The sequence below is a fragment of the Lynx rufus genome, unplaced genomic scaffold (assembly GCF_022079265.1).
Source record: "Lynx rufus isolate CCGP_SWC_20201006 ecotype Redwood Valley unplaced genomic scaffold, mLynRuf1.p SCAF_55, whole genome shotgun sequence".
Taxonomy (NCBI): Eukaryota; Metazoa; Chordata; class Mammalia; order Carnivora; family Felidae; genus Lynx; species Lynx rufus.
In genome coordinates, this window is record NW_025814873.1 from 339,209 (window position 1) to 366,761 (window position 27,553).

The 27,553-nt window shown below is 50.6% G+C and overlaps 1 protein-coding gene across 3 annotated transcripts; it reads left to right on the forward strand.

The window, feature by feature from the left end:
- Positions 1–1,505: 1,505 nt before the first annotated feature.
- Positions 1,506–27,446, forward strand: CHFR (checkpoint with forkhead and ring finger domains). Of its 3 annotated transcripts, XM_047101020.1 has the most exons (18): positions 1,506–1,598; positions 1,792–1,935; positions 5,678–5,777; positions 8,180–8,289; positions 9,401–9,460; positions 9,618–9,827; positions 12,227–12,394; positions 14,485–14,644; positions 15,603–15,757; positions 15,848–16,010; positions 17,992–18,134; positions 19,541–19,657; positions 20,113–20,196; positions 20,848–20,918; positions 21,874–21,961; positions 24,371–24,478; positions 24,908–24,980; positions 26,217–27,446. In XM_047101020.1, exons 2-18 carry the CDS (start codon positions 1,803–1,805, stop codon positions 26,257–26,259), a joined length of 1,986 nt encoding a protein of 661 aa, XP_046956976.1. In that variant the 5' UTR covers positions 1,506–1,598; positions 1,792–1,802; the 3' UTR covers positions 26,260–27,446. The 3 variants fall into 3 exon arrangements, with proteins under 3 accessions (XP_046956976.1, XP_046956977.1, XP_046956978.1); XM_047101021.1 differs by lacking the exons at positions 24,371–24,478; positions 24,908–24,980; positions 26,217–27,446 and adding an exon at positions 24,285–24,357; XM_047101022.1 differs by lacking the exons at positions 1,506–1,598; positions 8,180–8,289 and having other exon boundaries at positions 1,848–1,935.
- Positions 27,447–27,553: the final 107 nt, after the last annotated feature.

The window sequence follows — 27,553 nt, forward strand, 5'->3', positions numbered from 1 at the left end:
ATCCTCAAAACAGAAACAAGTGAGTAATTGCTATTGGTTGGCCTCAATCTGTTTTGTGCAGGATAACATTAAATCATTGGAAGGAATTAATAAATAACTCGAAACGTGTTCTGTTGGAATTAGAGAAAGATCAGAATGTCAAGCATCTGGGTAAGAGTTTCACTGCTGAGTTGACAGCCATGCAAAGCTGAGATGCTGCCGGGGCTAGAAAACTTAGGATCTTGCACAACAAGGCCTGGTTAGCCAGGTCTATGCCGTCTCCAACAAAGAGTCCAATAGGGTGCTGTGTTTTGCTGTTTTTACATCCAAACCAATTTTTTTTTTTTTTTCTTTTTAAGAGAGAAGGAGAGAGGGTGAGTGGGGGCCGGGGGCGGGTCATGACCTGAACTGAAATCAAGAGTCCCACACTCCAGCGACGGAGCCACCCAGGCGCCCCCAAACCAGATTTCTTAAGAATTTTAAATTCTGGCCTTTCCTTTGTCCGGAATCTGAGACCAGCAGGGCAGACGCACTTTACTAAGCCTAAGGGGACAGGTACCTTCGTCCCGACCTCTTCTGTCTCCATAGTCCTGGAACCCGTCACCCCAGAAGCTTGGGAACTATTCACTTGGCTCAGCGTCCACCCAGTTCCGCTAAGGGTCTGCCTGGGGCACGCGGCTGGGGACCCCGAAAGCGGTCCCAGTGCCAGGGGCTCGGCAGAGAGCAAGCAGAGACCTCAGCGCCCACAAAATACCTCAGAGAGAATATTGACCTTTTTTACTTAAGAGAAACGGTAGTAGATTAAAAAAAAAAAAAAAAGGAAGCATTACAAATTATGTAAGATTTAAATGACAGAGAGGGGAATACCGTGAACTATTTCTCCGCCACTCCCTTAACTTACAGGCTCCCTTCCCGGGGCGCCCGCCGCCGTTGCCCGGCCTTTCGGATTTCTGTTGACGGTAGTACTGACGTGTGTTCTCTTCCCGAGGCGGGAGCCGACCTCGGGGCCCGGGAATGCCGCCGGGCGCCACCTCCGGGAAGGTGGCACCGCCCCTCGCACCCCGGCCGCCCAACCACGGAGGCGCTGTCACTCGGCCGCGCTCTCCCGGCGCACTGCCCGACTTCCCGGTCTTCGCTCCCCAACGGGCGGAAACCGGCATCCGAAAGTTCCCATTTATCTCGTCACTCATCTCCCCTCAGCCAGGCGGAGTGTCGCTGCGAGCACTTAAACGCCGCCCGCACGTCCCACGCGGCTTCGAGAATTCGCTTCGGGCGCCCAACCCCCAAGTGACGCCGTCCCTTTTGCCCCGACTTAACATGGCGCCGACCGCAGTTACTTCCCAGATCTCCGCAGACGAAGACGTCCCGGCCATCACCAAACAAGGCGCTCGGGCCCGCAGTCTCCCGTCTGCGCACGCTCCGCTGGCCCCCACACTCCCACTCTCGGTGGCCGCTCCCGCTTCCGCTCTAGCCGCCGCGCTCGGTGGGCGCCACCGCCAGCCAATCGCAGGGCACGGACGCCGCCGGCCCCGCCCGGCGGATCAGCTGAGGGATCCGCGATGTCTGTTGACAGCGGCGGCGGCGGCGCGGCCGGTTCCGGGTTCGGCGCGCGTTGGGGGGTAAGCGGACCGCGCGGGGCTGTGGCGGGTCGGCGGGCGGAACGCGGCCGCGGCCGGAGGAGGCGGGGGTCCGGCCCGCGGCGGCGGCGTGGCGTGGGCGCCGAGGCCGGGAGGGCCGCGGGGCGGAGCGGCGGGGCCGCAGCCCCTGCTTTCGCGGTCCGAGAGCCTCACCCGCGCTTCCGGGTCTCGTCAGATGTGAATCCGATGGAGCAGCCCGGGGAAGGCCCGCAGCCGCCGCAGCAGCAGCCGTGGGGGAGACTCCTCCGCTTGGGCGCCGGCGAGGGCGAGCCGCACGTGCTCCTGAGGAAACCCGAGTGGACCATCGGGCGGAGAAGAGGTGCGGACCGGGGGTGGGGGGGAGAACCAGGGCCGGGGGCCGGGAGCCGGGCGAGACTGTTCCCCAGGCGGTGGGAGGCCCCTGGGCGGGGCCCACTGTGCTTTCTAGTTTTTCCTGTGAGAGCTGCAGTTTATTCACTTACGTTCCGCCAGGTCACTTCTCAGTGCTTCCTGCAGATTATTTAATTCTCATTACAACTTTATGAAGTAGGTGCATTGACTTAAGCTGCCCCGGGTATTAGAATGCAGTCTTCTCAAGTTCATGACTGCAGGAAGCATCTTCTCCGACCTCCATGGGATGAGATTGAAGTCAGTAACAGAACATTGCAAAATTCAGCGTGGAAATTAAACAACACACGTAAACAACCAATGGGCCCAAAAAGAAATCACAAGGGAAATTAGAAAATACCTTGAAATGAATGAAAATGAAAGTGTAATCTGCCAAAATTTACAGGATGCAGCCGAAGCAGTGCTCAGGGGGAAATTTATAGCCTGTAGGTGGCTACATTGAAAAACATCTCAAGTCCCAGTTTATAGAACAGAGCTGCTCAAATATCTGTTGATTGAATGAGCCTGGGACGCTGGGACGGACAAAGTCTGGCAGCTAGGTGGGAAAGGGTGGTCACCCTCCACTCTTAACTGCCTCTAAACTCCTAAGTGGCCATCCCTTGTAGCTTTCCTACAGGGACAGAAGTGCACTGGTCCAGTCAACAAAATGTATTTTGTCTGAAAGTTAAGAAATCATCTCTATGATTTTGTATATTTTTAATTTTTTTTTTAATTCCAGTGCAGTTGGCATAGGATGTTTAGTTTCAGGTGTAAAATACAGTGATCCAACGATTTTGTACGTTACTCAGTGCTCATCACCGGAAGTGGGTTCCTCGATCCCCATCACCTAGTTCCCCCAGCCCCCACCCACTGCCCCTCTGGTGACCAGCAGTGGTTAAGAGTCTATTTTTTTGTTTCTGACTTTATATTGTAAAAAAGGGAGAATGTGAAAGTTTGTTGAAAACCAAGTATTTTTTTCTAGGTTAACTATACTGGAATTAAAAAAAGGCTAAGTAGTGCTCGCTTCGGCAGCACGTATACTAAAAAAAGGCTAAATACTATGATAAAAAAATAAGATGAGGATAATAGAATAAAATAAAAGCAATTATGTTTTGGTTTTATTTTACCCCTAATGATGTACCTGCATCTGGTTTTGTTGTTGTTGTTTTGGTAGTCTTAAATCCCAATATCAAGTTAGAGGGTTTTTTTTTTGTTTTGTTTACAATTTTGAATGTATTTACATGTCCTTGGAAAGTTTTGGGAAATGCATTAATTGCTTTTTAAAAAAAATTTTTTTTAAATGTTTATTTATTTTTGCGAGAGAGAGAGAGGAAGAGCTAGAGAGAGAGGGAGACACAGAATCTGAAGTAGGCTCCAGGCTCCCAGCTGTCAGCACAGAGCCCGATGTGGGGCTCGAACTCACGAACTGTGAGATCATGACCTGAGCCACCCAGGCGCCCCTAATTGCTTTTAATTGAGGTAATAGGAAATTTGGTGAAGAGCTTCTTTGGTCTGGACTAAGGACTTTGTACCTCCTTTGTACGTCCTTCCTAGAGTTCCTGAAGGATAATTGAGATCAAATGTGGGAAATGCTTAAAGGAGCCTGGCTTAGAGTTAGCAAATAACATTAACCATTGTTATTACAACACAGTATTATATATCATTTTACATGTTAATACGAGGAGCAAAAAGGGGTTGTTGAATTAATCTTAAAAAGAAGACCTTTTGGTGAATGTATTGAGCTCTCCGGGGAAATAGAAGTTGCCCTGTTGGTCTGCTCAGGCTGCTATAACAAAACACTACAGACCAGGAAGCTTAAGGAACAGAAATTTATTTTTCACGGTCGTTAAGTGCAAGAAGTCCAAGATTAAGGTGCTAGTCAATTTGTTTCTTGCTGAGTCTTTGTCCTGGATTGTAGACTTCCTCATCCTCACAGGCCACACACAACGTTGGTGTCTCTTCCACTTCCTTCTCTTATAAGGGCATCAGTCCTAGTGATTTCATTTAACCTTTATTCCTCCTTACAGGCCCTGTCCTTACAGTCATATTGGGGTTCAGGCCTTTAACATGGGAATTTGGGGGAGACATAAACATTCCTTAAGAGTTGTAGAACGTGGTTATACTTATTTTAAAACAGTAGTGTGCCTGCTATATATAAGGCATTATTCCGAGGGTAAAGGCAGAGCTGAGTTGACCTGTGTTTCCCAGGGAGCTTCCCATCCTCGGGGAGTGGGAGCAGTGTGCACCAGCCATGTGACAGATTTAACCAAGTGAATGACATACAGGGCAGATGCCAAGAATAGAACTTAGCACGAGTATCTTGGATCCAAATTAGAAAGCTCATGTTCTTGGTGTGGAGAAGCTTGTTAGAATCCCATCCCAGTGGCACGGTCACTAGGGCTAGGTCTGGGGCTGCAAAGAAACTGTCCTGCTTCTTGTGCCCAGTATGCTGGGAAGATCCTGAGCATAGGGGAAATTGACCCTGGGTAAATGTAGCAAAGCACTTCCCATAATATAAAACGTGCAAATAAGATTTCTACTACTTGAGGTTTAGGGAGGTGTAGTTCACATATGGTAAAATTCATCCCGTTATAGGTGTTGAGTGAGTGTTGAGAAATGGAATCACTACTGCAGTCCGGTGCAGAACATTTCCATCACCCCAGAAAGTTCCCTGGTGGTCCTTTGGATCAGCCCCCTCCTCTCACCCCTAGCTCTGGCAGCCATCTGTCTAATTTCTATCCCTGTCATTCTGCCTTTCCAGAATGTCATCTAAGTGGAATCACACAATATTCCACCATAGTCTGTGTATGGCTTCTTTTCTCTGACATAATCCTTTTGAGATTCATTTTAGGCTGTTTTGTGTTTCAGTAATGTATTTCTGTTTGATGCTGTGTAGTAGTCCACTGTTTGGATGTACCACAGTTTGTTTTTTTCCCCACAGTTTGTTTTTTAATTCACCACCAGTTGATGGACACTTACTTATATTGCTTCCCGTTTTTACTTATTAAAAATAAAGCTATAAACCTTAGTAGCTATAGTATAAATGTCTTATAAGCAAATTCACGATTAGATAGTAAAAACTCCTGAAAACTTTTATTCCTCTGGTTTAAGGAGAGAACACAGTATTTAAGGATTTCCCCCTTGCATTTAATGAGGATATAATGACTGTATTCAGATCATTGCGTGTAGATGCATCCACCTTCTGTTTTAAATTTTCTCAAGCGTGTTCATGTGTCTGTAATTTGCTCAGTCATGTTTTCTGTGAGTCTTGGTCCTCGCTTCAATTTTGTGATGATTTATGAAACCTTAGATTACACCGAAAAGAAATTAAGGACTGACTTAAGATGAAGAATTACTTAACTAAGCCCCTTAGTTTTTTTTAAACTTCTGCTTTTTTCAGGGTAGCTGCACATATGTGCATGTTGTAAAATTGTCACCAAGAAGCCAGAGGTGTTGATGGGGGTATCCTCTACGTAATGGGGAGTCAGAAAGGTTCAAGACAGTCCCTGTCTCTTTACTTTGGATTAATACATAAATGCTTTTTAAAAAATTGCTTCCTATCTTACTTGATTAGGTTGTCTCCCACCGTGCATATACCATGGGTCCTGATTTTCAACCACGTGCTTTGATTAAGCAAAGGGCACTTTTGTGCACAGTCCCCACGGTCACATCCAATGTATCCCTCTCTGTTTTAGGTTGTGATCTTTCATTCCCTGGCAATAAACTGGTCTCTGGAGATCACTGTAAAATTATTGTGGATGAAAAATCTGGTCAGGTGTCGCTGGAAGATACCAGGTAATCTCTTTCTTGTTTTGAAGCCGGTGCCTACAGAGAAGAAACAAGGGATTATTTTCTGTTAACACAGTAGTTCGCTAGTTTCCAGGTTATTAGGAAATATATTTTCTGGTTTCCAGTAACTCTTTCATGCCTATGATGCTTCTTGAATATATTCAAATTAAAGCAAAAATATCTCTGAAAAAGGACTTAAAAGGCAGTGATAACCTTCTAGTTGCAAACCTATTCGAATTAGACTTTTTTCCTCCAAACCAAAAAAACCTTTTCTTTTTAAAAAATTGTTACACAACATAAGGAGTAGGTAAAAGTGAAAAGCTTTGCCAAATCCTACTAGCCCACTAGAAATTCGTATGTGTTTATTTTGTATTAAGGAGGTTTTACTATGTACCAACGTATGGCGAGCTTACATTTGGTACATCTAGATTTATCTTGTCTATTTCATTATTATTTTATAATAACTTACCTGTCAGTTCCTTTATTGGTGGAGATTTATTATTTTGACTTTTTCTTATTATAAACAACGCTGCGACTCTTCTCTTCCAAAACGCTTTGCATTCATGTCTGATTATTTTCTTGGGATAAATTCATAGGAAGGAACGCTGTGTCAGAATGTGCCTATTTTAAACCCAGGACAAGTAGCAGATGGCCTTCCAGCAGTACGTTGAGAATATGCCTTTCCCAACCAGATGAATTTTTGTTTTTGTGAAGGTCAAGTGCTACGAGATTGTTTGGTAACTACAATGTTAGGGATGAAAGACTAGAAATTAGGTTTATGAGGATGAACTGATGCTCCTTTCCTATTCTGGTACGTAGCAGATCAAGTTCCTTATTTCCCAGCCCAATGTAGGATAACGTAGCACTGGTTCTAGAGTTGTCCTCAGGCAGCAGATCCTGGCTTTCCAATGCTGGCTGTATGACTATATTGGCTTCTTGGGGCTCTTGTAACAAATTACCACAAACTCAGTGGCTTCAAAGCACGCAGAGCTACGACCTTCTAGTGCTGAATGTACAAAGTCTCACTCAGGTCTCATTGGATTAACCAAATCAAGGTGTCAGCAGGGCCGGCTCCTTCTGGAGGCTCTAGGGGAGAATCCGTTCCCTAGCTTTTCCAGCTTCTAGAGGCTCCTGCGTTCCTTGGCTGAGGTGCCTGGAGGGGAGAGGGTGTCCATTCTTCACACGGGCAGCAGAAACTGCAGGTGCAGAGGCCCCAAGGCGCGAGCAGGCCCTGTGTGCCGAGGAGCAGTGAGTGGGAAGGCAGGGAAGTTAGACCGGAGCGGGAAGGCCCTGGTGTTCGCACTAGGGAGCCTGGACTTTAGCCCGAGAGCAGTGACAGGTCATCGGGGGTTTGAGCAGAAGAGCAAAGTCGGGCTCCTGTGGTTAGAAAGAGCACGAGAGTGGAGTGCGGAGGGCCCTGGCAGCACAGGCTCTGGCTGGCTGTGGCGGCACCACCAGTGTTTGTACGTGAGGTTTCGCTGGGACACGGCCACTCTCTCGACTACATCCTGTGTGCGGCTGCTCTCGTGTGTCAGCGGCAGAGCCCAGGAGTTGGGACAGAGACCGTGTGACCGTACAGCCTGAACTGCTTACTTTCTGGCCCTTTCCAGAACACTGAAGGAGTAGAAGTCTGCTCAGATGTAAAAATAAAGCCTCTTCACCACCGGAGGCCTTAGGTGTGAAACCATAGAGTTAAGACATGGGTGGTTCGAACGCCTGAAGCTGGGTCAGTTTGTTTAATTGCTGACTTTTGTTCTTGTCTCGTACACTGTTCGTCCACTTGTGATTTTCTGTTGGGTCTCTACTCGGGTTTCTCCTCAGGGAAGCCCTTCCAGTCCCGTCTGACTTAGGCTCCCGCCTGTGCCCTCTGCAGCCCCCGCCTCTTCCACCTGGTGGTGTGGTCCCTGACGGACTGGAGTGACCTCCCGACCGAGGGACCACACCATCTTCCAGCCCAGAGCCTCGAATTCATTTGCTTCTGCTCAGAACCCATCTTTTAAGGGTGTCAGTGCCCATCTGAGGGATGAGCTGGCCTGCTGGGAGGGAAGGGTAGATGAGTGGACAGAGTTAAGTGCAGAAGCGGGGGGAAGCTGGAAATCGGAGCTGCTGGTAGAAGTCCAGGGTCCTCCAGAGGCCGGCGGAGGACAGATGATGTGCTGTTGGACAAGCAGAAATGTTGAAGCACGGTCAGGCTGTCAGTAAGGGGGCAGCAGGCAAGCTTTCTCTCAGGAGAACTGTAGGGTGGCACTTGCACATGTGCCTCGTTACATGTTTACGTCATTCTTGGGAGTATTTTACATTTTCGAAGGCGTAATATTGAACTTCTTTCTAAGTGGTGATAGAAAAAGAAAATTTTAACTCCCAAGTTATTGTAAGTAGGATACATTGCATTTTTGTTGTCTCTGCAGCACCAATGGAACAGTAATTAACAAGCTGAAGGTTGTTAAGAAGCAGACTTGTCCTTTGCAGACTGGGGATGTCATCTACTTGGTGTATAGGAAGAATGAGCCAGAATACAGTAAGAGAGGGAATGTACAGGGTGGGCCTCGGGTGGTGTATGGTGGGGAAGTCTGGTCACAGCTGGAAATCTTCGTGAAAGTGAGTCTGCTGAAGCAGGTATTTCCCTTCAGACTGTCAGTGTTAGCTACATTTTCTTTGTTCTTTATGGAGACTCTTTTTTTTTTTTTTTTAAGGTTTATTTATTTTTGAGAGAGAGCACAAGCAGGGAAGGGGCAGAGAGAAAGGGAGGCACAGGATGTGAAGCAGGCTCCAGGCTCTGAGCTGTCAGCACAGAACCCGACGTGGGGCTCGAACCCATGAACCGTGAGATCATGACCTGAGCTGAAGTCGGACGCTCAGCTGCCTGAGCCACCCGGGCTCCCCTTTATGTAGATTCTTGGTGTGAGTCCTGTTGAAGAGTGGGAGTGTTGACCTTGCACTGTGAGCCCCGGCCATTCTTCACAAATACCACAATGCTCATGAGTCTTGCATTTCAAAATGGCAAGGAGAAGTGAACAGGGATGGGCTGGGTTACATAGCAGAAGATAATCTGAGTTGTGGGGAGGAAGACCTAGAATAAGGGGCTGAAGGCCGCTCATGACTGCTTTTGGAGACCTTACAGGAGACAACAGAGGCCTGACGATCCCCTTCAGGCTTTTCCAGATCTGAGTGTCTATGTTTGGGGAAGAAGAACGAAACAGGACAAGGAGAGTTGGGAGAGTTTTTGGAAGGTTACCCCCAAACTGGCAGGAGGAGACAGATACGCTCAGGCTGTCTGTAGCATTGTCAAGGCCAGCCCCTGGCCCCGTGGCAGGGCCTTGTGTCTTCTCCTTCCGGTGGTTTGAAATGACCGGCAAAGCACAGATTCATTATCTACTCATCGTTTTCTCTTCCCTGCGTCTGCCTTCTGGCTCAGGACGTTTTTTCCCGGAGGCTTATTTATTTTAAAGTTGGTGAAGATGCTTTGGTTCGCTTATTTTGAAATTCCTTAAACTGGGTAGTGTTGTCAGTAGCTGGTAAGTCAACATAGTCAACAACGACAAAGGGACTGAAGTGACAGAAAGGAGAAGAGGGAAGGAGCCCTGCTGGTACGTGAGGACACTGTTCTGATCTGCTTGGTTTCATTTCAGACGTGGCATACCTCTATGAGTCTCTGCATGAAAAGCAAGGCATCACACAAGACCCCTTTGGTAAGTGAGACTGTGACAGAGGAGTGGGTGCGTGGTAAGGGCTGCTGATTCTTACTGGCAAAGCCTTTTCATCTGCTGGAAAGTCCTGCCTGAGGTAGTAGTGGTGCTCCTCCTGAGCCCTGACTCTACACTCCTTCTGCTCCTGTTGTGCTCACAGAAGCTAATAAAGAGAATGTGTTCCACGTGACCAAAGATACCTCAGGTGCAGGGCAAGGTGACGATCCCCAGGTCCTGCCGTCATCGCCCACCACTCAGGCGTGCTTTGAGGAACCACAGCCATCGACGTCGACCTCGGACCTCTTCCCCACGGCCTCTACCTCTTCCACGGAGCCCACCTCTGCGGGGCAGGCGCCTCCCTTCAGCCCTGGTGAGATGGGGGTCTCAGAGTGGTAGCTGTGTTGCTCTTCAGTCACTGACTCTGACTTGTGTTGTCACATAAGCCACTAAGGAAGTCAGAGGTGACATCAGGCATCGGGCTCTCAGCAGGATTTCTGTACTAGTAAATATTGTTTTCTTCCACCCCCGATAGAAATGCTGAAGGTCAGAGATTTCCTGGGATTTTTATAGTTTTATTGGGATATAACTCACCTGCCATAAAAATCATCCGGGCGAAGTGTACACTTCAGGGGTTTTTACTATATTCATACTGCTGTGTGATTCCAGAACATATCATATCATAAACAGTCACTGCTCTCCCTCGGCAACCACTGGTCTGCATTCTGTCTCTGTGGTTTTGCCTGTTCTGGACATTTCATAGAATCGGAATCATGGGGCGCCTCGGTGGCTCAAGTCGGTTAAGCATCCGACTTAGCTCAGGCCATGATCTCACGGTTTGTGAGTTGGAGCCCCATGTCGGGCTCTGTGCTGACAGCTCAGAGCCTGGAGCCTGCTCCTGATTCTGTGTCTCCCTTTCTCTCTGCCCCTCCCCTGCTCATTCTCTGTCTCTCTCTGTCTCTCAAAAATAAATAAATGTAAAAGAAAAATTAAAAAAAATAAGTCAATAAATCCAACCATTAAAAAAATTTAGGAGTGCCTGTGTGGCTTAGTCAGTTAAGTGTCTGACTTTGGCTCAGGTCGTGATCTCACAGTTCGTGGTTCAAACCCCACATCAGGCTCTGTGCTGACAGCTCAGAGCCTAGAATCTGCTTCAGATTCTGTGTCTCCCTCTCTCTTTTCCTCTCCCCTGCTTGCACTCTGATTTTCTTTTTCTCAAAAATAAATAAACATTAAAAAAAATTAAAACAAAAATTCTCTCACCCCCTCTTTGCCCCTCCCCTACTCGTGCATGCTCTCTCTCAAAACAAAACAAAAAAAGATTTTAAAAATAGAACGACCATTTGGTCCAGTAACCTTACTCCTGGATATATATCCAGAGGCATTGAAATCACTGTCTCCAAGAGATGTCTGCACCCCATGTTCATTGCAGACTATTCACAAAGGCCAAAGACTTGGAAACAACCTAAATGTCCCTCGATGGATGGATGGATAAAGAAAATGTGACTTGTGTCTGTGTATGCATACAATTGTTGATTCCACCGTGAAAGGGCAGTGTGTTTATATATTGTGCAATTAACAAAAGCTTAAACAAAGTCTTGCTGTGAGCAAATCTGATGGAAAGCTTCCCTCCCATTGTGTAATGTTGGGGAAATTTTTCTATCTGCATGCCTCAGTGTATACATACTAACACAATAACCAGCCTCCTAAATGTGAGGTTTGGTGCCAACTTATTTCATAAGTTTCAGATGAATCCTCACCCTTTGTCGGAGAGTACCATCATCATCATCTTCATTCTGGAGTGAGAAGCTCGACTGAGCATAGAAAGTCCTTGAGACCATGGTGGGAGTGAGAACCAGAGCCAGCAGCCAGCCCAGGAAGCTCCCTCTTTTCTCCCTTTGCTGTACGAGCTGATTTGCTCCCCAAACAATTTTACTAACTTTTGTTTGGCTGCTGTAGGGCAGTTTCTTTTTCAAAGTAACAACACTTGAGTATTATAGACCGGATATGTACTGTAGTATGGTGTTACACACTAGGTCTTGATTAAGATAAAGGTTATTAGAAAGTCTCCTTAACCTTTCTGCCAGGCTCGTTTAAATTCGTGACTCCTTGGGAAATAGTTCACACGCAGCATCCCTGTCTGGCTTCCATCTCCTTGTAATCTGAAGCCTGCTGCGTCCCTCTCCTGAGAGGCCTGTGTGTCCCTCTGTGCCAGTGCTGCTCAGAGCACAGGGAATGTTATGGGGCTGCTAGCACATGGATTGGCCCTGTCTTAGACCAAATGTCCCACAGCTGACCCCGGCACTGCCACCCCGGTCACAGACACCTCTGCGTTTCTTTCCCAGTGGGTGTGCTGCTGGCCCAGCTCCCCCGAGCCCAGTAGTGGGCGCGTGTGCACTTCAGAAGTGTGAGCCGAGTGTTTCTGTAAGCGTGTATTACTGAGAATACGGCATCTTGGAACACCTAGGCCTGGTTTGAATCTGTGGTGGTTTACCTGCCGTACCCTCTGCTTCCAGGCTGCACGAATCAGAACTTTTCTTGTTGGGGCGCCTGCGTGGCTCAGCTGTTAGGCATCCAACTCTTGATTTCGACTCAGGTCAAGATCCCAGGGTTGTGGGATCAAGCCCTGTGTTGGGCTGAGCATGGAGCCTGCCTGAGATTCTTTGTCTCTCCCTCTGCCGCTCTCCCCCGCTGACGTTTTCTCTCTCTCTCTCTCTCTCTCTCTCTCTCTCAAATTAGAAAATAAACCTGTCTTGTTTGTCCCTCTCGCAGACTTCAGAGATGCAGGCGTCTCCCCAAAAGAATGTGGTCCGTCTGTGGCAAATGATGAAATCCCCACCTTCCCTTCGGCTCTCCCAGACAGAGAAGGAGCACCCTTCTCTCTGCCAGGGTCCCGGGACCAAGAGGATTTGGAGCCTGTCACGAAGAGAATGAAAGCAGGTCAGAGTCTCACCGTTTTGTGTATCTCTGGCCCTTGAGAGCTGTTGAGCTGCTCCTGACGGGGCCTCCCCTTCTGTGGAAGCGGATGCCTCAGCATTTTCAAAATGGCAATGTGAGCCTTTTTTTCCTTTTGACAACATCGGGGTTGAACCCTATTTACTATCTGGTTATGCTGATGGTCTGGACGCAGTGCATTCTGAGTTGCAGTTCTGTCTTGATATGACTATCGGTTTTTAAGAATATGCACCTGGGTGGCCTAGTCGGTTAGGTGTCCAACTGTGGCTCAGGTCATGACCTCACGGTTGGTGGGTTCGACCCCTGCATGGGGCTCCCTGCTGGTAGCACAGAGCCCACTTTGGGTCCTCCGTCCCCCCGCCCCGCCCCTGCTTGTGCATGTGTGCTCTCTCTCAAAGTAATAATGATTTGAAAAAAGAAAGGTGACTTAGAGAAAAATCTGCCCTTAAAAAGCCAAAGTTAAAAGGATTGTAAAAGATACTTGGGAACATGTAATGGGACAGTGGCTGTGCTGTAGGCCTGAGAGCAGCCTGCAGTTGGGGCAGCAGGGGGCTCTGGGAGGGAGGGCAGGCCTCGGGGAAGGAGACGAGGATATTGGATGTGTTGAGTGGAAAATTGAAGCGACTGGCTTGAGGAGGGTGTCGAAAAAAATCAGCAACAGTACGTAAAAAAGTAAGTATACAAATGAGGCCTTTTTTTTACTCTAGCAAAAATGAAAAATTGTAGAAGGAAGAAAACTTAATTTTGGTGTACTGTTTGGCTCAGCAGTGAATATTTACCCAAGCATAGTAACGTAAATACGATCCACAGAACTAACAAATACGATATACCAAACTAACAATTGTGTTACGATAATATAGTGAATGGGGCCAGGGGGCAGAATCCTTCTCTATCTTAATAGATGTCAGGAGATGGACGGTGTCTAAAGTCAGTCAGCCTCAACAGAGCATTACAGTTCAGAAACCTGGAGGTCCACGCCAGGAGAAACACCCAAAAACATGAAAGTAGTTTCCTCAGAGGAGGGAGGTTGGAGGTGAGGACAGGCCAGGGCAGAGGGCTGGTGCCCTCTTAATATTTAATTTTGTAAATTGTGTGCAAGTATTTCTTTCGTTAAAAATAAAAATTAATCTATGAGCACTATAGAACACCAGCAGAAGAAAAGGAAAAAAAAAAAAAGTTAAAAGCTCTTGGTAACGTCAGAGAGTCTATATTTTCCAGGACATACACAAGTCATGTTTTTTGTTTAAACAAAAACGATGATTATACACAAATATCGTGTGACAAGACACCTTAATCTTTTAACCATGTATCCCGAATGCTTCTTTTTATGCCATTGTTCTTCTAAACCAAAACTTAAGGGTACTGGAACTTGGGACTTACTTTAGGCCTTCTTTAAAATACAAACGGGGGGCACCTGGGTGGCGCAGTCGGTTAAGCGTCCGACTTCAGCCAGGTCACGATCTCGCGGTTCGTGAGTTCGAGCCCCGCGTCGGGCTCTGGGCTGATGGCTCAGAGCCTGGAGCCTGTTTCTGATTCTGTGTCTCCCTCTCTCTCTGCCCCTCCCCCGTTCATGCTCTGTCTCTCTCTGTCTCAAAAATAAATAAATGTTAAAATAAATAAAATAAAATAAAATAAAATAAAATAAAATACAAACAGGGGTGCCTGGGTGGTTCAGTCCGTTCTGCGTCCAACTTCGGCTCAGGTCATGATCTCACCACTCTTCGGCTTGAGTCCTATGTCGGGCTCCACACTCTGAGCACAGAGCTTGCTTGGGGGGCAGGGAGAACGAGAGCGGTGGGGGGCTCTCTCTCTCTCCCCTCTCTCGCTCTCCTCCCTTCTCTCTCTCTCTCTCTCTCTCTCTCTCTCCCCCCCCCCTTGGGATTCTCCCTGTCTTTCTGCCCCTCCCCCAGCCACATGCTCTCTCTCAAAATAAATAAACTTAAAAAAATAAATAAACTACACACAGCAGTGAGGGCTGTGTCTTCTGTCCACAGGTTAAGATGTTCCTAAAACAAAAAAGACCCGGTCTCTGTTTCTTCCTTGGTTGATGGTGGGCATGTGCCCCTTTCTCGCAGAGGGGGAGGCCGAGCTGAGCCTGCAGTTGCTGGTTGCGGACCAGTGTAGCGACGCCCACACTGCCCTCGGGGGCGTCAGACCCGAGGCCGTGAAGCCGGACAAGATGGAGGAGACACTCACGTGCATCATCTGCCAGGATTTGCTGCATGACTGCGTGAGGTGCGCTCGCCGCGGGGGGCCCACGGGGGTGTCGTGGGGTGGCGACGGGGGTGGGGAGCGGCCCCCGCCAAGCAGGCCTCCGGGCCGCATCCGGTGCGGCTTGGCTGGGGGTGCTGCCGTCGTGCCGCTCATGTGGCCACCATGCCGAGAACCTGGCCGTGGTAACTACGGCTGTAGAAGAGCCTGCGAGGCGAGGTGACAGCGGCCTCGGTCCGCACCCGTCACGACCGACCCAAGAGGCCTGGGGCGCCTCGGATGCAGAACGGGAGAACCGTGCTGAGCTTTGAGGGGGCGTCATCGGCACAGAGGGAGTGCCTCCAGATGAGGCCCCCAGGAGCGGCTTGGGGACAGCCCTCTCCCAGCTTTTCTGTGGGGACTTAAGAATGAGAGCCTGTCCGAGTCTCCACTTAAATGCAGGCCTTTTTGGCGTTCGGTGTCCCGGTTCCTCATATTCCTGGAGTCACAGCCTGCTTGACCGTCCCTCTCGGAATATGGATGGTCACTTCTGGTTCCTTTTAATTAACAAGGACCAAATTAAAGTAGTTTAGGGTGAAAGCTGTTCTTGCACGGGAACTGTTTCTCACCTGGCTTCTGGAAGGCAGGCGACACTCCCAGTCAGCGGAGCGTGCAGATGCTGCCACCAGTGGGCACTGTACGCAGGGTGGGTGTGTCCCCCCCCCCCCCCCCACCATCCACACCGAGAAGCATGGGTTCTAGTCTCTGCTGGATCAAGTGAGCTTGGTGGGTGGCTAATTTGTAACCGACCCTCAGCCCGAGTGAGGCCACGTCCTCCTCTGGGAAAGACGCAGCATGAACTAGGGCCCCTGCCTCTCAGGCTCCAGGCAGGCCGTGCCCCGTGTGCCCTGGCATCCGGGGGGCTGCCGCGGCTTGGCAGACAGAGGCTCCACCTGCAAGTGCTCCGTGGGGGGCGTCTGAAGACCTGTCCTTGTGCCCTCAGCCTGCAGCCCTGCATGCACACCTTCTGTGCCGCCTGCTACTCAGGCTGGATGGAGCGCTCCGCCTTCTGCCCCACCTGCCGCTGTCCGGTGGAGAGGATCTGTAAAAACCACATCCTGAACAACCTGGTGGAGGCGTACCTTCTCCAGCACCCAGGCAAGTGGGGAGCCCGCCCAGCTCCAGGAGACGGCGGGGTGTCTCTCCAGGGGCCCCTCGGCCAGCAGAGCCATGTCCTTTGAATTCCAGACAAGAGTCGCAGTGAGGAAGACATGCGGAGCATGGCTGCCAGGAACAAGATCACTCAAGACATGCTGCAGCCCAAAGTCAGAAGGTCTTTCTCTGATGAGGAGGGCAGTTCGGAGGACCTGCTGGAGCTGTCAGATGCGGACAGCGAGTCCTCGGACATCAGGTGAGCTTGTGCCTGGCTCTGAGCGGAGCGGGGAGCTGGAGGCAGCACGGGGCCCGAGTCCCGGCTCTGTCCTGAGCGGCCCAGCTCGTGAGTGGTCTGCGTTCTGATGTGTGACGTCAGCCAGTGACGGCGCCCGCCTCGGGCATGGTGAGGATGGGGCGGGCGCCAGCTGAGGACGGCCGCTCAGTTTGCTGATGGTGGGGGGATTTGCCACCAGCCTTCTCCAGTACCCCTTCCCTTCTCAGGCATACACGCGATATTTATTCTCTTTTGTTGCTTATCTTCTTCCTCCCCACGTTAGTGAGATGTAACGGGTGTACAGCCCTGTGTGAGTTCAGGGTGTGCGGGGTAGTGGTTAGACTGACGTCTGTCAGCAAATGACTGCCATAACCCATCCCTTGTTATCTGCCGACACCTCCTCAGGTGCCTCGATGCATTGGCTATGACGGGGTGCAGGATTTAATGTGTTCTTTGTCTACTGTGGGCACGCTTTCTCTAGCTCAGCTGGTGACCGGAGTCCCACGGTGTGAGTTGCAGTATCGTCATTTGTGAGGATATTATTGCAGGAAAGCCACGGTCACCTGGCCAAGAGGATGCGATTCTAGCAGACCTTGTTTTATTTGCTGTAGAATGCTGCTGTCTGCGGACTCAGAAGTCCACAGTGCGTGTTTTGGGTGGGTCATGACATTTGAAGAGACAAAAATCAAATCCCCTAATTAATTACTTTTTGTTTCTTTTTGTAAAATTTAGAAATAGTGGTGAAGCAGAAAGTAATAAAATCGCTGTAGTATGAACATTTTATTGTGTATCCTTCTGGCAACTCCTACACACAGTCACTCGTATTTCCTTTGTTAACAAAGTAAAAGGCGATATACTTTAAATATCCTCATAAAGACGGGATCCTGCTGTACATACGGTTCTGTGCTGTTTCCCGAATTCTGACTGGAGAGGCAGTGCTGCGGGACAGACCCTACAGTCACAGCTCTGAGCGCACATCCAGTTAGCTCTCAAGGGTGCTTCAGCTCAGAGAGCCTCACCGGGAAGGCGCCTTGCTGGGCCTGGCACCTGTGTCATCGTATGCCTGTCAGAGGGGTCCTGGTGGTGGCCCCTGAGGTTTGTGGAGGGATGTCGGGAAACCCCGTTGACAGTTGGTGTGACCTGAGACGAAGGTCATCTGGTTCCGAAATGAGGTCAAGCGGCTTCTCACTAGTTGTTTTCTGGTCACGTCTTCCCCATTCTTCCCTTGTTGGCTCCTGCCGTTGGAGACAGGCTCAGGGCAGCGTTCTCTGAGAGGAGGGGAGGGTCTGTGGGTGTGTTTCCTGTGGGTTCGTTTTTTGTTAACTATCTGCATTGTTTGGAAAGCACAGCTGAAGTGCACACAGCTGGGTGGCCTGCTGGGAAGTCCCCGGACGACAGTAGCACTCAGCTGTGGCACATTTTGTTCAGACTTTAACACCGTTTCATAGGTGCCTAGGGTGATGGGCCTGAGTGTGCCCCTGGACGTAGTTCACAGCTCGCCCAGCATCAAACCTGTGAGAGTGGGTCGTGCCCAACGTGGGGACTGAGTGGCCACACTCCGGGGGACACTGTGCTGGAAACCGGGGTGGGCACAATGTGTCTCCGAACCGTAGGAGCCGCGGAGGGAGGGCGGGGGGCGGGGGGTCTCTGGAAACCTTACAGCAAAGGGGAGCCAGCAGGTAGCAGGGAACAGGGCCCTCCCTGCTGCTGCTCCGGCATGAGCACTGACCGGGTGTCCAGTGGGGACGTGCCATCTGTCCCTTTCATGCACACTGGGCGGCAGCAGACGCAGAGCTGAGGCATGAAGGAGGGATGAGGTCTGCGGGCGGACAGATGCCTCCAGGCTGGGGATCTGGGTCTCCTCTGGTCATCGGGGCTGGGGGCGTTGTTGCCGCCCCCCACGTGTGCCAGGGCAGAGCTCACTGCTTCTCCGCACCCCGTGTGCCCGTGTGCTTCCTTGCAGCCAGCCGTACATCGTGTGCAGACAGTGCCCTGAGTACCGGAGGCAGGCGGGCCAGCCCCTCCCCTGCCCGGGGCCTGGCACTGAGCCAGGGGCAGCACAGGCTCCTGGAGATGCACCGTCCACGTCCACCAGCGTCACGACAGGTGAGACGCCGCGCCTTCCGGGCTGTTGTCCTGCTGTGATCACCCAGGGCGCTGCCGTATTTTTTTTTTCCTTCTGGCTCCTCCCCCGCTCCCGCCCCTCTCCAGTCACTGCCTCCCTTGTCCTACCCTCTCCTACCTTGTTGCTGCTTGTACTCTGTTGTGGGTTCAGAAACCAGAGAGAGTTAAGTTGATCTCTCGTGGATCTCTGCTCCTGGGCCCTCCCGGGGGGTTCATTCCTCATTCTGACATGTGGGACCCCCAGCCCACTGCTTTGGGCTTTGGCATCCCCAGAGCTGCTTGCTAAAGCTGAAATGACCCCTACGTGCGCCCCTCAATGAGAGCCTGGCTTCTTTTCGACAGCAGGCTGTTGTGTCATCACAGCCACCCTGAGCACTGCCCGCTGGCGGGTCCTCAGGTGCCATCGAGAAAGGGAGAGAGAACATGTGGAATCCATGTTTTTGGCCCTGGCCATTCTTCAGTAGGGCCCAGTTTCTTAGCTGATGTGGGCCTGAGCCTGTCATGAGGCCACTGACTCAGGATCATGACCCAAAGCCGTGTTCAGAGCCATCCACCCTGACGCGGTGCTGCAGCTCTCTCCATGGGTGGCCCGTGGACAGATGGGCAGGGCGGGGCCTGGTTGCCTCCCGACTCTGCCATTCCGCAGGTGCGGTGTCATTTTCAGACTGGAAGTCCCCAGTGGGATGGGCCTATAGCAGGTGTGCATGCATAGACAGAGCTTCCCGTGTGGTCATTGAGTGGCCTCGGCTGAGCTGTGTGGACACAGCTGTTGGGGGGGTGGAGGTCAGCCAGTCATGGCCCCCAGGCCTGCCACCTGTTTATTTGGAAGAGACAGAGATTAAATATAGAACTTGCTCTATTGTTTTATGGCGTGTGCTTTATGGCCCAAGGAAATGGTAGAAAACCTTCAAGTGATCTTTGAAATCTTGCTATAACTGCTGAACTGAAGTATCACGTTTGTTTATTTTTCATTCTATTTAAAATGTGTCGTTTAAATGGCAGACTGCCGGGGCGCCTGGGTGGCTCAGTCGGTTGAGCGTCCAACTTCGGCTCAGGTCATGATCTCGCCGTCCATGAGTTCGAGCCCCGCGTCGGGCTCTGTGCCGACAGCTCAGACCCTGGAGCCTGTTTCGGATTCTGTGTCTCCCTCTCTCTGACCCTCCCCCGTTCATGCTTTGTCTCTCTCTGTCTCAAAAATAAACGTTAAAAAAAAAAAATGGCAGACTACCGTTTCGTAGTTTCAGAAAACGGGTGTGTGTTCTCCCTGGGTTTTCCTGTGGATCTGTCTCCTTGTGGACCTTCCAGCCACGTCCCTAGGCGTGTATCGAATCTCCTATTTCTGCCTGTGTCCTAATGTGCGCGGCCTGAATATCCTGTCTGTTCCGCAGCCCAGGATTACGTGTGTGCCCTGCAAGGAAGCCATGCCATCTGCACTTGCTGCTTCCAGCCCATGCCCGACCGGAGGGCAGAACGTGAGCAGGACCCTCGCATCGCCCCCCAGCAGTGTGAGTAAGGGTGTGCACGGATGCTGCCTGCCTGAGCGGCCTCCCCACCGCAGAGCCTCTCCTGCGTCCTTCTAGGGTCAGGTTTCAGAGCGTTGCTGACTGTGTGTGTGGTGTGCTGTGAAGATGTGGGTCTGTTTCCTCATCTGCGTACTCAGTTGTGTGTGCAGCCACATCAAATGACCATCTTTTCCTGTCAGTTGATGACCCACCCCTTCGTTCACCGAGTTTCCATGTATGGGTGGTTCTCCTTCTGGAGGCTGCCTCTGACCTTTGTTGCCGCATCAGGAGCATCATATTTTCATAATGTGTCACTCTTGAATGTAATAGACGAAATACAGTGCTGTGATTTGCAACTCTGGGATTGCTGTTAACATGGACTTTGCCGTTTATTTAATGGTTATGTGAATTTACCCCTCGCCGAAATGGCCTGACTGGTGCTTGTGCTGTGTCCACAGGTGCCGTTTGCCTGCAGCCTTTCTGCCACCTGTACTGGGGCTGCGCCCGGGCCGGCTGTCTCGGCTGCCTAGCCCCGTTCTGTGGTAATGCCGGCACTTCAGCTCTCTGCCTATCCTCTTGCTGCATTTGAGGGTGCTGGTGGGCTAGCGTGGCCCGACTTGAGAGGGGCCACCGTCGATGACCTGCTTCTCACACACGTTTGACATTTTTTTAAATGTTTATTTATTTACTTAGCGCGCATACAAGAGCAGGGAAAGGGCAGAGAGAGGAAGGGAGAGAGAGAATCCCAGCTAGACTCTGCCCTGCAGGGCGGAGCCCAGCATGGGGCTTGATCCCATGAACCTTGAGATCTTGGCCTGAGCCAAGACTGAGCCACCCAGGCGCCCCCTGTGTTTGACATTTAGAAATGTCCCTCTGCTAGCTCAAAACCAGGCAGTAACAACTACGGGGATACTGAGCTCAGTCAGGAGGGTTTACTTATGTGCGAGGAACACCACCAACAAAAACGCCGCCTGGCTGCGGCATTCAGACCTCACGGTGCCAGACCAGGTGCCCAGGGGACGGAGAAAGCTGTCAGAAGTCATTTTACTTGTTCTCTCTTTAAAACCATATTTTACAATGGAAGCTTTTATTCTTTCTGGACTGTAAGAAAGGAAATTTGGTTATCTTAGCTGTCGGTGAACGATACTTTCATAGATTGTAAGACGGTGACTTTGCTTCCTTCCATTTGGCAGAGCTGGACCTGGGTGACAGGTGTCTGGACGGGGTTCTCAGCAATAATCACTATGAGTCGGACATCCTGAAGGTAGGGGACTTCACGTACAGGCGCGGGTGGGGGCTCAGGCCTAGAAGAGGCCCCCAGGAGGCTTTCAGCTCTCCCAGTGGCTCTGACTAGTTCTGCCGCCGAGCTCACCACATTGGTGTTTTCCCATGTGTTCCTGTCTTCCAAGAGGTTATTTCCTTCATGCCCATCACGCCACGAGTCCACAGGTGTCGGCTCCGGTGCCTGTGTGCCCCACGCAGAGTTTTGGGGTCTGGGTGGGGGCCGGGGCGGCCCTTTGCTGGAACCCGGGCCTCTCTCTGGCTTCCTCTTTTCTGGCTTTGTCCTTCTCGCGTCTTAGGAAGCTGAAGCTGACGTGGCTGTTAGAATTTCAGTGTTTAATGTGCACATCATTCTCTTGGCGAGAGTTGTGCCTCTCTCCCATGTATGCAGCGTTGCACACGCCAGACCTGTATGGCAGGCCCCTTGGCACCGCGTGCTCTGGTTAGATGTCCGCGTGCTGCTCTCTTGCCGGGCCACACGAGAGCTGAGGCCAGGGTGTAGATGCAAAGCCTCAGCTTCCTTACCGTGTGGTCGTGCGGCTGTTGCCACACTAGAGCCTCCCCGGCCGAGGTCGGGTGTCGCCCCGCTCCTGTGCTCGGAGCGTCTGCGGGATTTTGGAGAGAATGTGGTAGCTCGTGTGTTCAGCTTTCGGAAGCCAGCTTTCCTTCTGAGGCTCTGACAAAGCCATGTGGGAAGAGAGCCCTTGCAGACTAGCTTGTGAGCGTGTTGCCGGGTCCCGGGCATCCTGGTCCTCGTGTGTTGCGGTCCTGGAAGGCCTCACAACTGCCTGATGCAAATTCCTGCCGTGGTTAGCCTGCCTGTGCCGTGGCCTTGCCTGCGTTCGAGGGCCTTTCATGAAATGTTTGCTTTCTTGTCATTTTAGTCTTCTGTTCTCCAAGCTAGTATTTCTAAGATTTCCCTTCTTTCCCCATCCCAGAATTACCTGGCAACCAGGGGTTTGACGTGGAAAAACATGTTGACTGAAAGTCTCGTGGCTCTGCAGAGGGGAGTGTTCCTGCTGTCTGGTAAGCGCCATCGCACCTGCCTTCCTCTGTCTGGTGCGGCGGTGTGTTTGCGGTGGCCCCTCTGCCTCCACTACGGAGGAGAGCCTCCGGGCTGCCTTCCCGCGTGTACGCCCTCACCCTCCACCCACCCTGGCGGTGGGTGGCAGACAGGCGCCAGTACTTCAGGATTTGAGCCCACGTGACACATTCTAGGCTCTTTTCTGCCGTGGGGGAGGAAGGGACACAGCTGAAGAGACTGTGACCCCACCTCTTGGCATCTTTCGGGTCCTGGGTCCGGTGCTTCTCAAGCCCTCAGGGTCCTCGTAGGCCTTTCACTGATGTGTTGGTGCAGGCTTGGCCTGTCTCCCAGGGGCACCCGGGACATTGTGAAATGTGGTTTTAGTCACTCGGGGAGGGTGCAGAAAAATCAACAAATGACTTTTTTTCCTAAGACATAAATTATCGTGAAAGTCTTCAGAGGCTTCTGGGAATCCTTCTGAGCAGATACGTGCTCACGAGTGTCTCGGGTTCTGTGCAGCCTCGGCCCTGGGGGCGCCCGGTCTGACATGCGGGCCTGAGCTCTCTTTAGCTTCTTGGTGGGACTGCCATGGTGGCATGGCCCAGAAAGACGTGTGAGTGAAGCATGGTGGGTAAAGCGAAAATCACAGGGAATCCCACCCCCCGAGGACCCAGTGATGATGCCATATGGCCTGTGCACCCGCCACACGTGGGCATGGTCAGAGTCCTCATAGATGAAACCCTACCACATGTGCTCTCCACTCGGTGGTATTCCCCAGACCCTTTCTATGTCAGTGAAGTTCTTTACCTGGATTGTTTTTCAAGTTTCTTTATTTTGAGAGAGACAGAGACAGCGCAGGTTGGGGAGGGGCAGAGAGAGAGAGAGGGAGAATGAGAATCCCAAGAATCCCAGCTCGGGGCTTGGGCTCATGAAACCACGGGATCATGACCTGAGCTGCAATTGAGAGTCAGACTCTCAATCGACTGAGCCACCCAGGCGCCCCTACCTTGATTTTTGTTCTATAGTATTTTGTATCATGGTTTATTTAACCAAATCATTAATATAGGATATTTAGGTTATTCTCCACGTTTCACTGTCTGAATAAGCACTGCAGCCTCTGAGCCTGCAGGATCGTAGGCTAGAAAAGTTGTTCCATCAAGATAAATTAAGTAAATAAATACATGAGTAAATAAGTAAACAGTAAGTAAGTAAATTGTTGGACAGTGGTATGAACAAACCAGTTGAGACTTTGCCATATTCGCTGTCCCTCCCAGAAGAACGTGCCTCAGCATCTTCCTGAGCCCATCTGCCCTGCCTTTGCCTGTAAATACAGACAAGGCAACTGGGATGTATCATTGGTTTATCTGCCTGTGTTGGGGTATTAGCAGAATTGAAGATCTTTTTGCTTTATGGTTCATTGGCTTGTCCGTGACCTTGGCCCATACTTACGTTAGTCTATTTGGATTTGGGGGCATGGGTTGGTAGGATATCTTTGTCATTTAAAGGTGCAACATATGGTTGCTTGTGTGGCAAATGTGTTTTCCACTATTTTATTAGTATCTCGCTTTTGTTGTATGTGTTTCCATTGTGGTGTTTACATTGTAGGTAGTCAGATTTACAGATCCTTTCCTGTGTGCTATTTGGTTTTTATGACATAAATAGCTCAAGAGAAAAATAATACTCATTCCTCTCAGTACTTTTTTGGATTTTTATTTTTAGTGTTACTATTTTTTTAGAAATGCTCTATTTTGGGGGCTCGTGGGTGGCTCAGTTGGTTAAGCGTCCGACTTTGGCTCAGGTCATGATCTCGCAGTCTGTGAGTTTGCGCCCCATGTCCGGCTCTGTGCTGACAGCTCAGAGCCCGAAGCCTGCTTCAGATTCTGTCTCCGTCTCTCTCTGCACCTCCCCTGCTTTCATTCTGCCTCTCTCTTTCTCTCAAAAATAAACATAAAAAAAAATTTTTTTTAAATGCTCTATTTTTTTAAGCTTATATATTTACTTAGAGAACGGGAACGCATGCTTGAGCGGGGGAAGGGGTGGAGAGAATCCCACGCAGGCTCCACACTGCCATCACAGAGCCCCATGTGGGGCTTGAATTCATGACATGACCTGAGCCAAAATCCAGAGTTGGACACTTAACTGACCGAGCCACCCAGGCACCCCTACTTTTTTGGATTTTTAAAGTGTTTGAGCTTTTTATCCAAGTGGAATTATTTTGCTGTGAGGAAATAAGTTGGTATCGAGATTGGTTTTGTTCTTGTTTTCTGAAAGTCTGGCCCATTGTCTCTACCCCATTTACGGATCAGTGCACCGGTTTCCCACTAGTTTACAAGGCCACAGCTATTCTGCTGTTCTGGAAACATGATGCTGCCTGATGACTGGCATGCCCACATGAGGCTGTGTCCTTCCAGATTACAGAATCACAGGGAACACTGTGCTCTGTTACTGCTGTGGCCTGAGAAGCTTCCGAGAGCTGACCTACCAGTATCGGCAGAACATTCCTGCTTCCGAGTTGCCAGGTAAGGAAGCCCCTCACCCCCTGCCTCAGTTCTGTCTAGTCTAGATGGGCGTCTGCGCTCTCAGTGGGTGTCTGCACCAGCAGGGAGAAGACTGGGCAGATGGGCTGCCTGGTGGCCATGCTTATTCCCAGGCCGTCCTCGACCCCAAGTTGGCTCAGGCTCTGGGCCCGTGGGCCGCGACACAGGTTTCTAAAACAGGATTCACAAAAACAACCTATAGGCAAGTGTAGTAGTCTTTATTTCCTAAGGTGGGTTTTTAGGTAAACTTTTTTCCCCCTTGGAAGCTTGGAACAGGCAAGGAAACTAGTTATAAAGCGTGACAAAATGCTACAGCTGTAGTTTCTTTCTTTGGGTCTTTACTTAAGTTGGCTTAGCTGAGTTTGTGAGTGTCGGGTGTTACTACGTACATGTGACTTTTTCTCTCCCCAGTGGCTGTAACATCCCGTCCTGACTGCTATTGGGGCCGCAACTGCCGCACTCAGGTGAAGGCCCACCACGCAATGTGAGTGAGACACTGTGGGTGGGGCACAGGCACCCAGGGCTGGGGAGGGCACCAGAATGGGCCTCCTGCAGAAAGCAGACCCTCTTTTTCCTAACAGGAAGGCGAGTTTTTTCTTTGAAGTGTTTTGGCCAAGTTGATGCCACGGCTTTTAGAGATCTGTACGAACCAGTTAACTGCTTACTCGTAAATACAGTCATTTAGTTCTGTTTGTATACAGCCCTAGTGTTGTTTCAAAACCCTGCTCTTCTGTTCTCATTTCGTGAAGCGTTTGCATGCAGACGTTTACCTCTGTGTCTGTGGAACACAGCTGTCGTTCCCGCTGACACACTGGAGGGTTAGTACTTTGTGAATCCGTGGCCATGGTCACTGAGAACTTCCTGAACCACCGGCCTGGGCGTGTGCCGCTGCCCCGAGTCTGTGTTTGGTGCCTCGAGCACATGTCTGTGATAGCTCTAACTTGGCGGCTCTCACTGGGCATTTCCCGCTCCCAGTGACGTCCGCTTTGCCACATGGGTTCGTCTGCAGACGTAAGTTTGTCTGCATTTTCAAACCATAAGTGAAGTGTCCTATAAATCAACCTCATGGATTGATGCTTCTTGAGGCTACTGTGATCCCCAGTCACTTGTGGTTCAAATCACAGTTACTGAGAGGATGCCCTTCTTGCAGGGGACAAGGCCCCAAGTGAAGGCTCCCTGGAGGACTGATCCCGTGGAATAAAAACCTGGCTTTGTATTTGAGCATAGACAGAGTCCAGGAGACCGTTTCCTTTTAGAGAAAGAGATTTGGCTAGTAACTAGCCAGTCTTTCTTAATAAAGACAGGGATAAGGATAGCTAGGGCACGTGCGTCCTACTCTGCGGGTGACCTGCTCGTCACAAAGAGGGAGGTGGTGGCTCTGGCACCCACTGGGCGAGTCTGTTGGTTCTGCCCTGCGGGGTGGCCCTCGGTGACTGGGCGATTCTGAGGAGGCACAACTCTGAGTCTCTTCCCTAAGAAAGTTACCTAAGGTGCTTGAATTTTAAAAAGTAAAAATCAAATGTCTGACTTCTAAAACTTAAGAAGGACAAGAAGGCTGTCTCGGGGTTAATATCTTTGATGGATCAGACCCTGCTGCTGTGAGCCACCCCGCATGTGCGATCAGTTTCTCATCAGGCTTCTCCAGCGTGTGATCTCCAGAGTCCCTTATCGGAATGCTTCTTGATGCTGGCTTGTGTAATTCGACTTTTTGTCCCTGCAGGAAATTCAATCATATCTGTGAACAGACAAGGTTCAAGAACTGAGTATCTAGGAGGCACCAAGGTGGCGTGGGGGTAGTGGAAGTCAGCGACAGCGTGTTTCAGAAAATACCGGATACAAACATTTTCAGGGCATTTTACAGCCCCCCGGCGGGGGTTTGGGGGAGCTGGGGGTCTCTACGTCCGGCACTGTAGCGTGGCTTTTTCTTCTGTGGCGTGAGACCCTCTTGCCGAGAGCCCCCTACCCCAGTGGCCTGGGAGGCTAGGGGTGGCATGAACAGCCCCTCCTCTGGCCTTGGGGCCACCAGAGCACGTCAGCCAGAAGAACCACTGTCAGCCGCCCCCTCGCGCTCAGACAATGACGTTCAGGTTTGCTCTTTGGACCTTTCCCAAAACTGTGGCTAAGACAGACGTCTCTCTTCAAGAAAGCTCTCATGGGAGGAAAAGGAAAGTCTGTCAGAAACGTCCTGTTGTTGAAGGGAAAGGGGGCAAAGGCTTACAGCCTGCAGCCCTGCTTCGGGGACAGCCACGACTCGTGGGCGTTTCTATTTGTAAGAGGTTTGGTGCTGATCTTTTAGTAAGATTTATCACAAACTGTAGCACAAGTAATATATAATTTACAAATTGACTAAAATTGGGATAGTAGGGTGTTTGAAGGAGTAAACATGTGTTTCTGTTTATTACGAAGAGGAAAAAATCAGATGTCCGGAACTGCTAACCCTAGATCCCCAGTGTTAGGTGCATGGCCCTGTCCCAGGAGGGCATAAGGTGGGTTGTTTCCACCCTCAGCCTGCCGTGGAGCAGAGCCCTGGTGCCCGCTTCCCACTCTGTGGGCACAGCCACAGGCCCTGCTGAGCTGCCCCGTGGTCTTTCTCCGTTCCCTGCCGGGCCAGTTCAGCCCTGAGGTGCCCCAGCCCATCTGGAGCGGCCCCTGCCCCGAGAGCGCCAGGGACCTTTGCCAGTGAGACCTTGTCTCCGTCATTGGGTTTGCCATGTCATCTGGAATAATACTTGAAATTTTGTTCTTTGTTAAAGAAAAAAAAAGTTTTTTATCGTTTGTTGAAATCATCTGTTATTTTTGTTTGCAAAATTGTAACTTTTCGCTTCTTCTCAGGAATAGGATTTTCAACCGTTGTCTTGCTCTTGATACAGACTCTGAGAAGCAGCGCTGTTTGTGGAAAAGGCCTCCTTCCCGCATTCTAATAAACAAGCCGTGTCTGTTTCTCTCCCTACGCGCTCGTCCGTGTGTTGGCTGTGATGCGCTCCTTCCCATCATGGGGGACAGCCTGCCGGCGCCGCTGGTTACTGACTCCCCGCTCATGAGAGTTGCACCTGCGGC

Excerpts from the sequence above, each read along its gene's own strand:
- CHFR (XM_047101020.1), top strand. The coding sequence starts at position 1,803 with ATGGAGCAGCCCGGGGAAGGCCCGCAGCCGCCGCAGCAGCAGCCGTGG. Across the intron at positions 21,962-24,370 it reads GGGAGTGTTCCTGCTGTCTG|ATTACAGAATCACAGGGAAC; the intron begins GTAAGCGCCATC and ends GTGTCCTTCCAG. Across the intron at positions 24,479-24,907 it reads TCCTGCTTCCGAGTTGCCAG|TGGCTGTAACATCCCGTCCT; the intron begins GTAAGGAAGCCC and ends TTCTCTCCCCAG.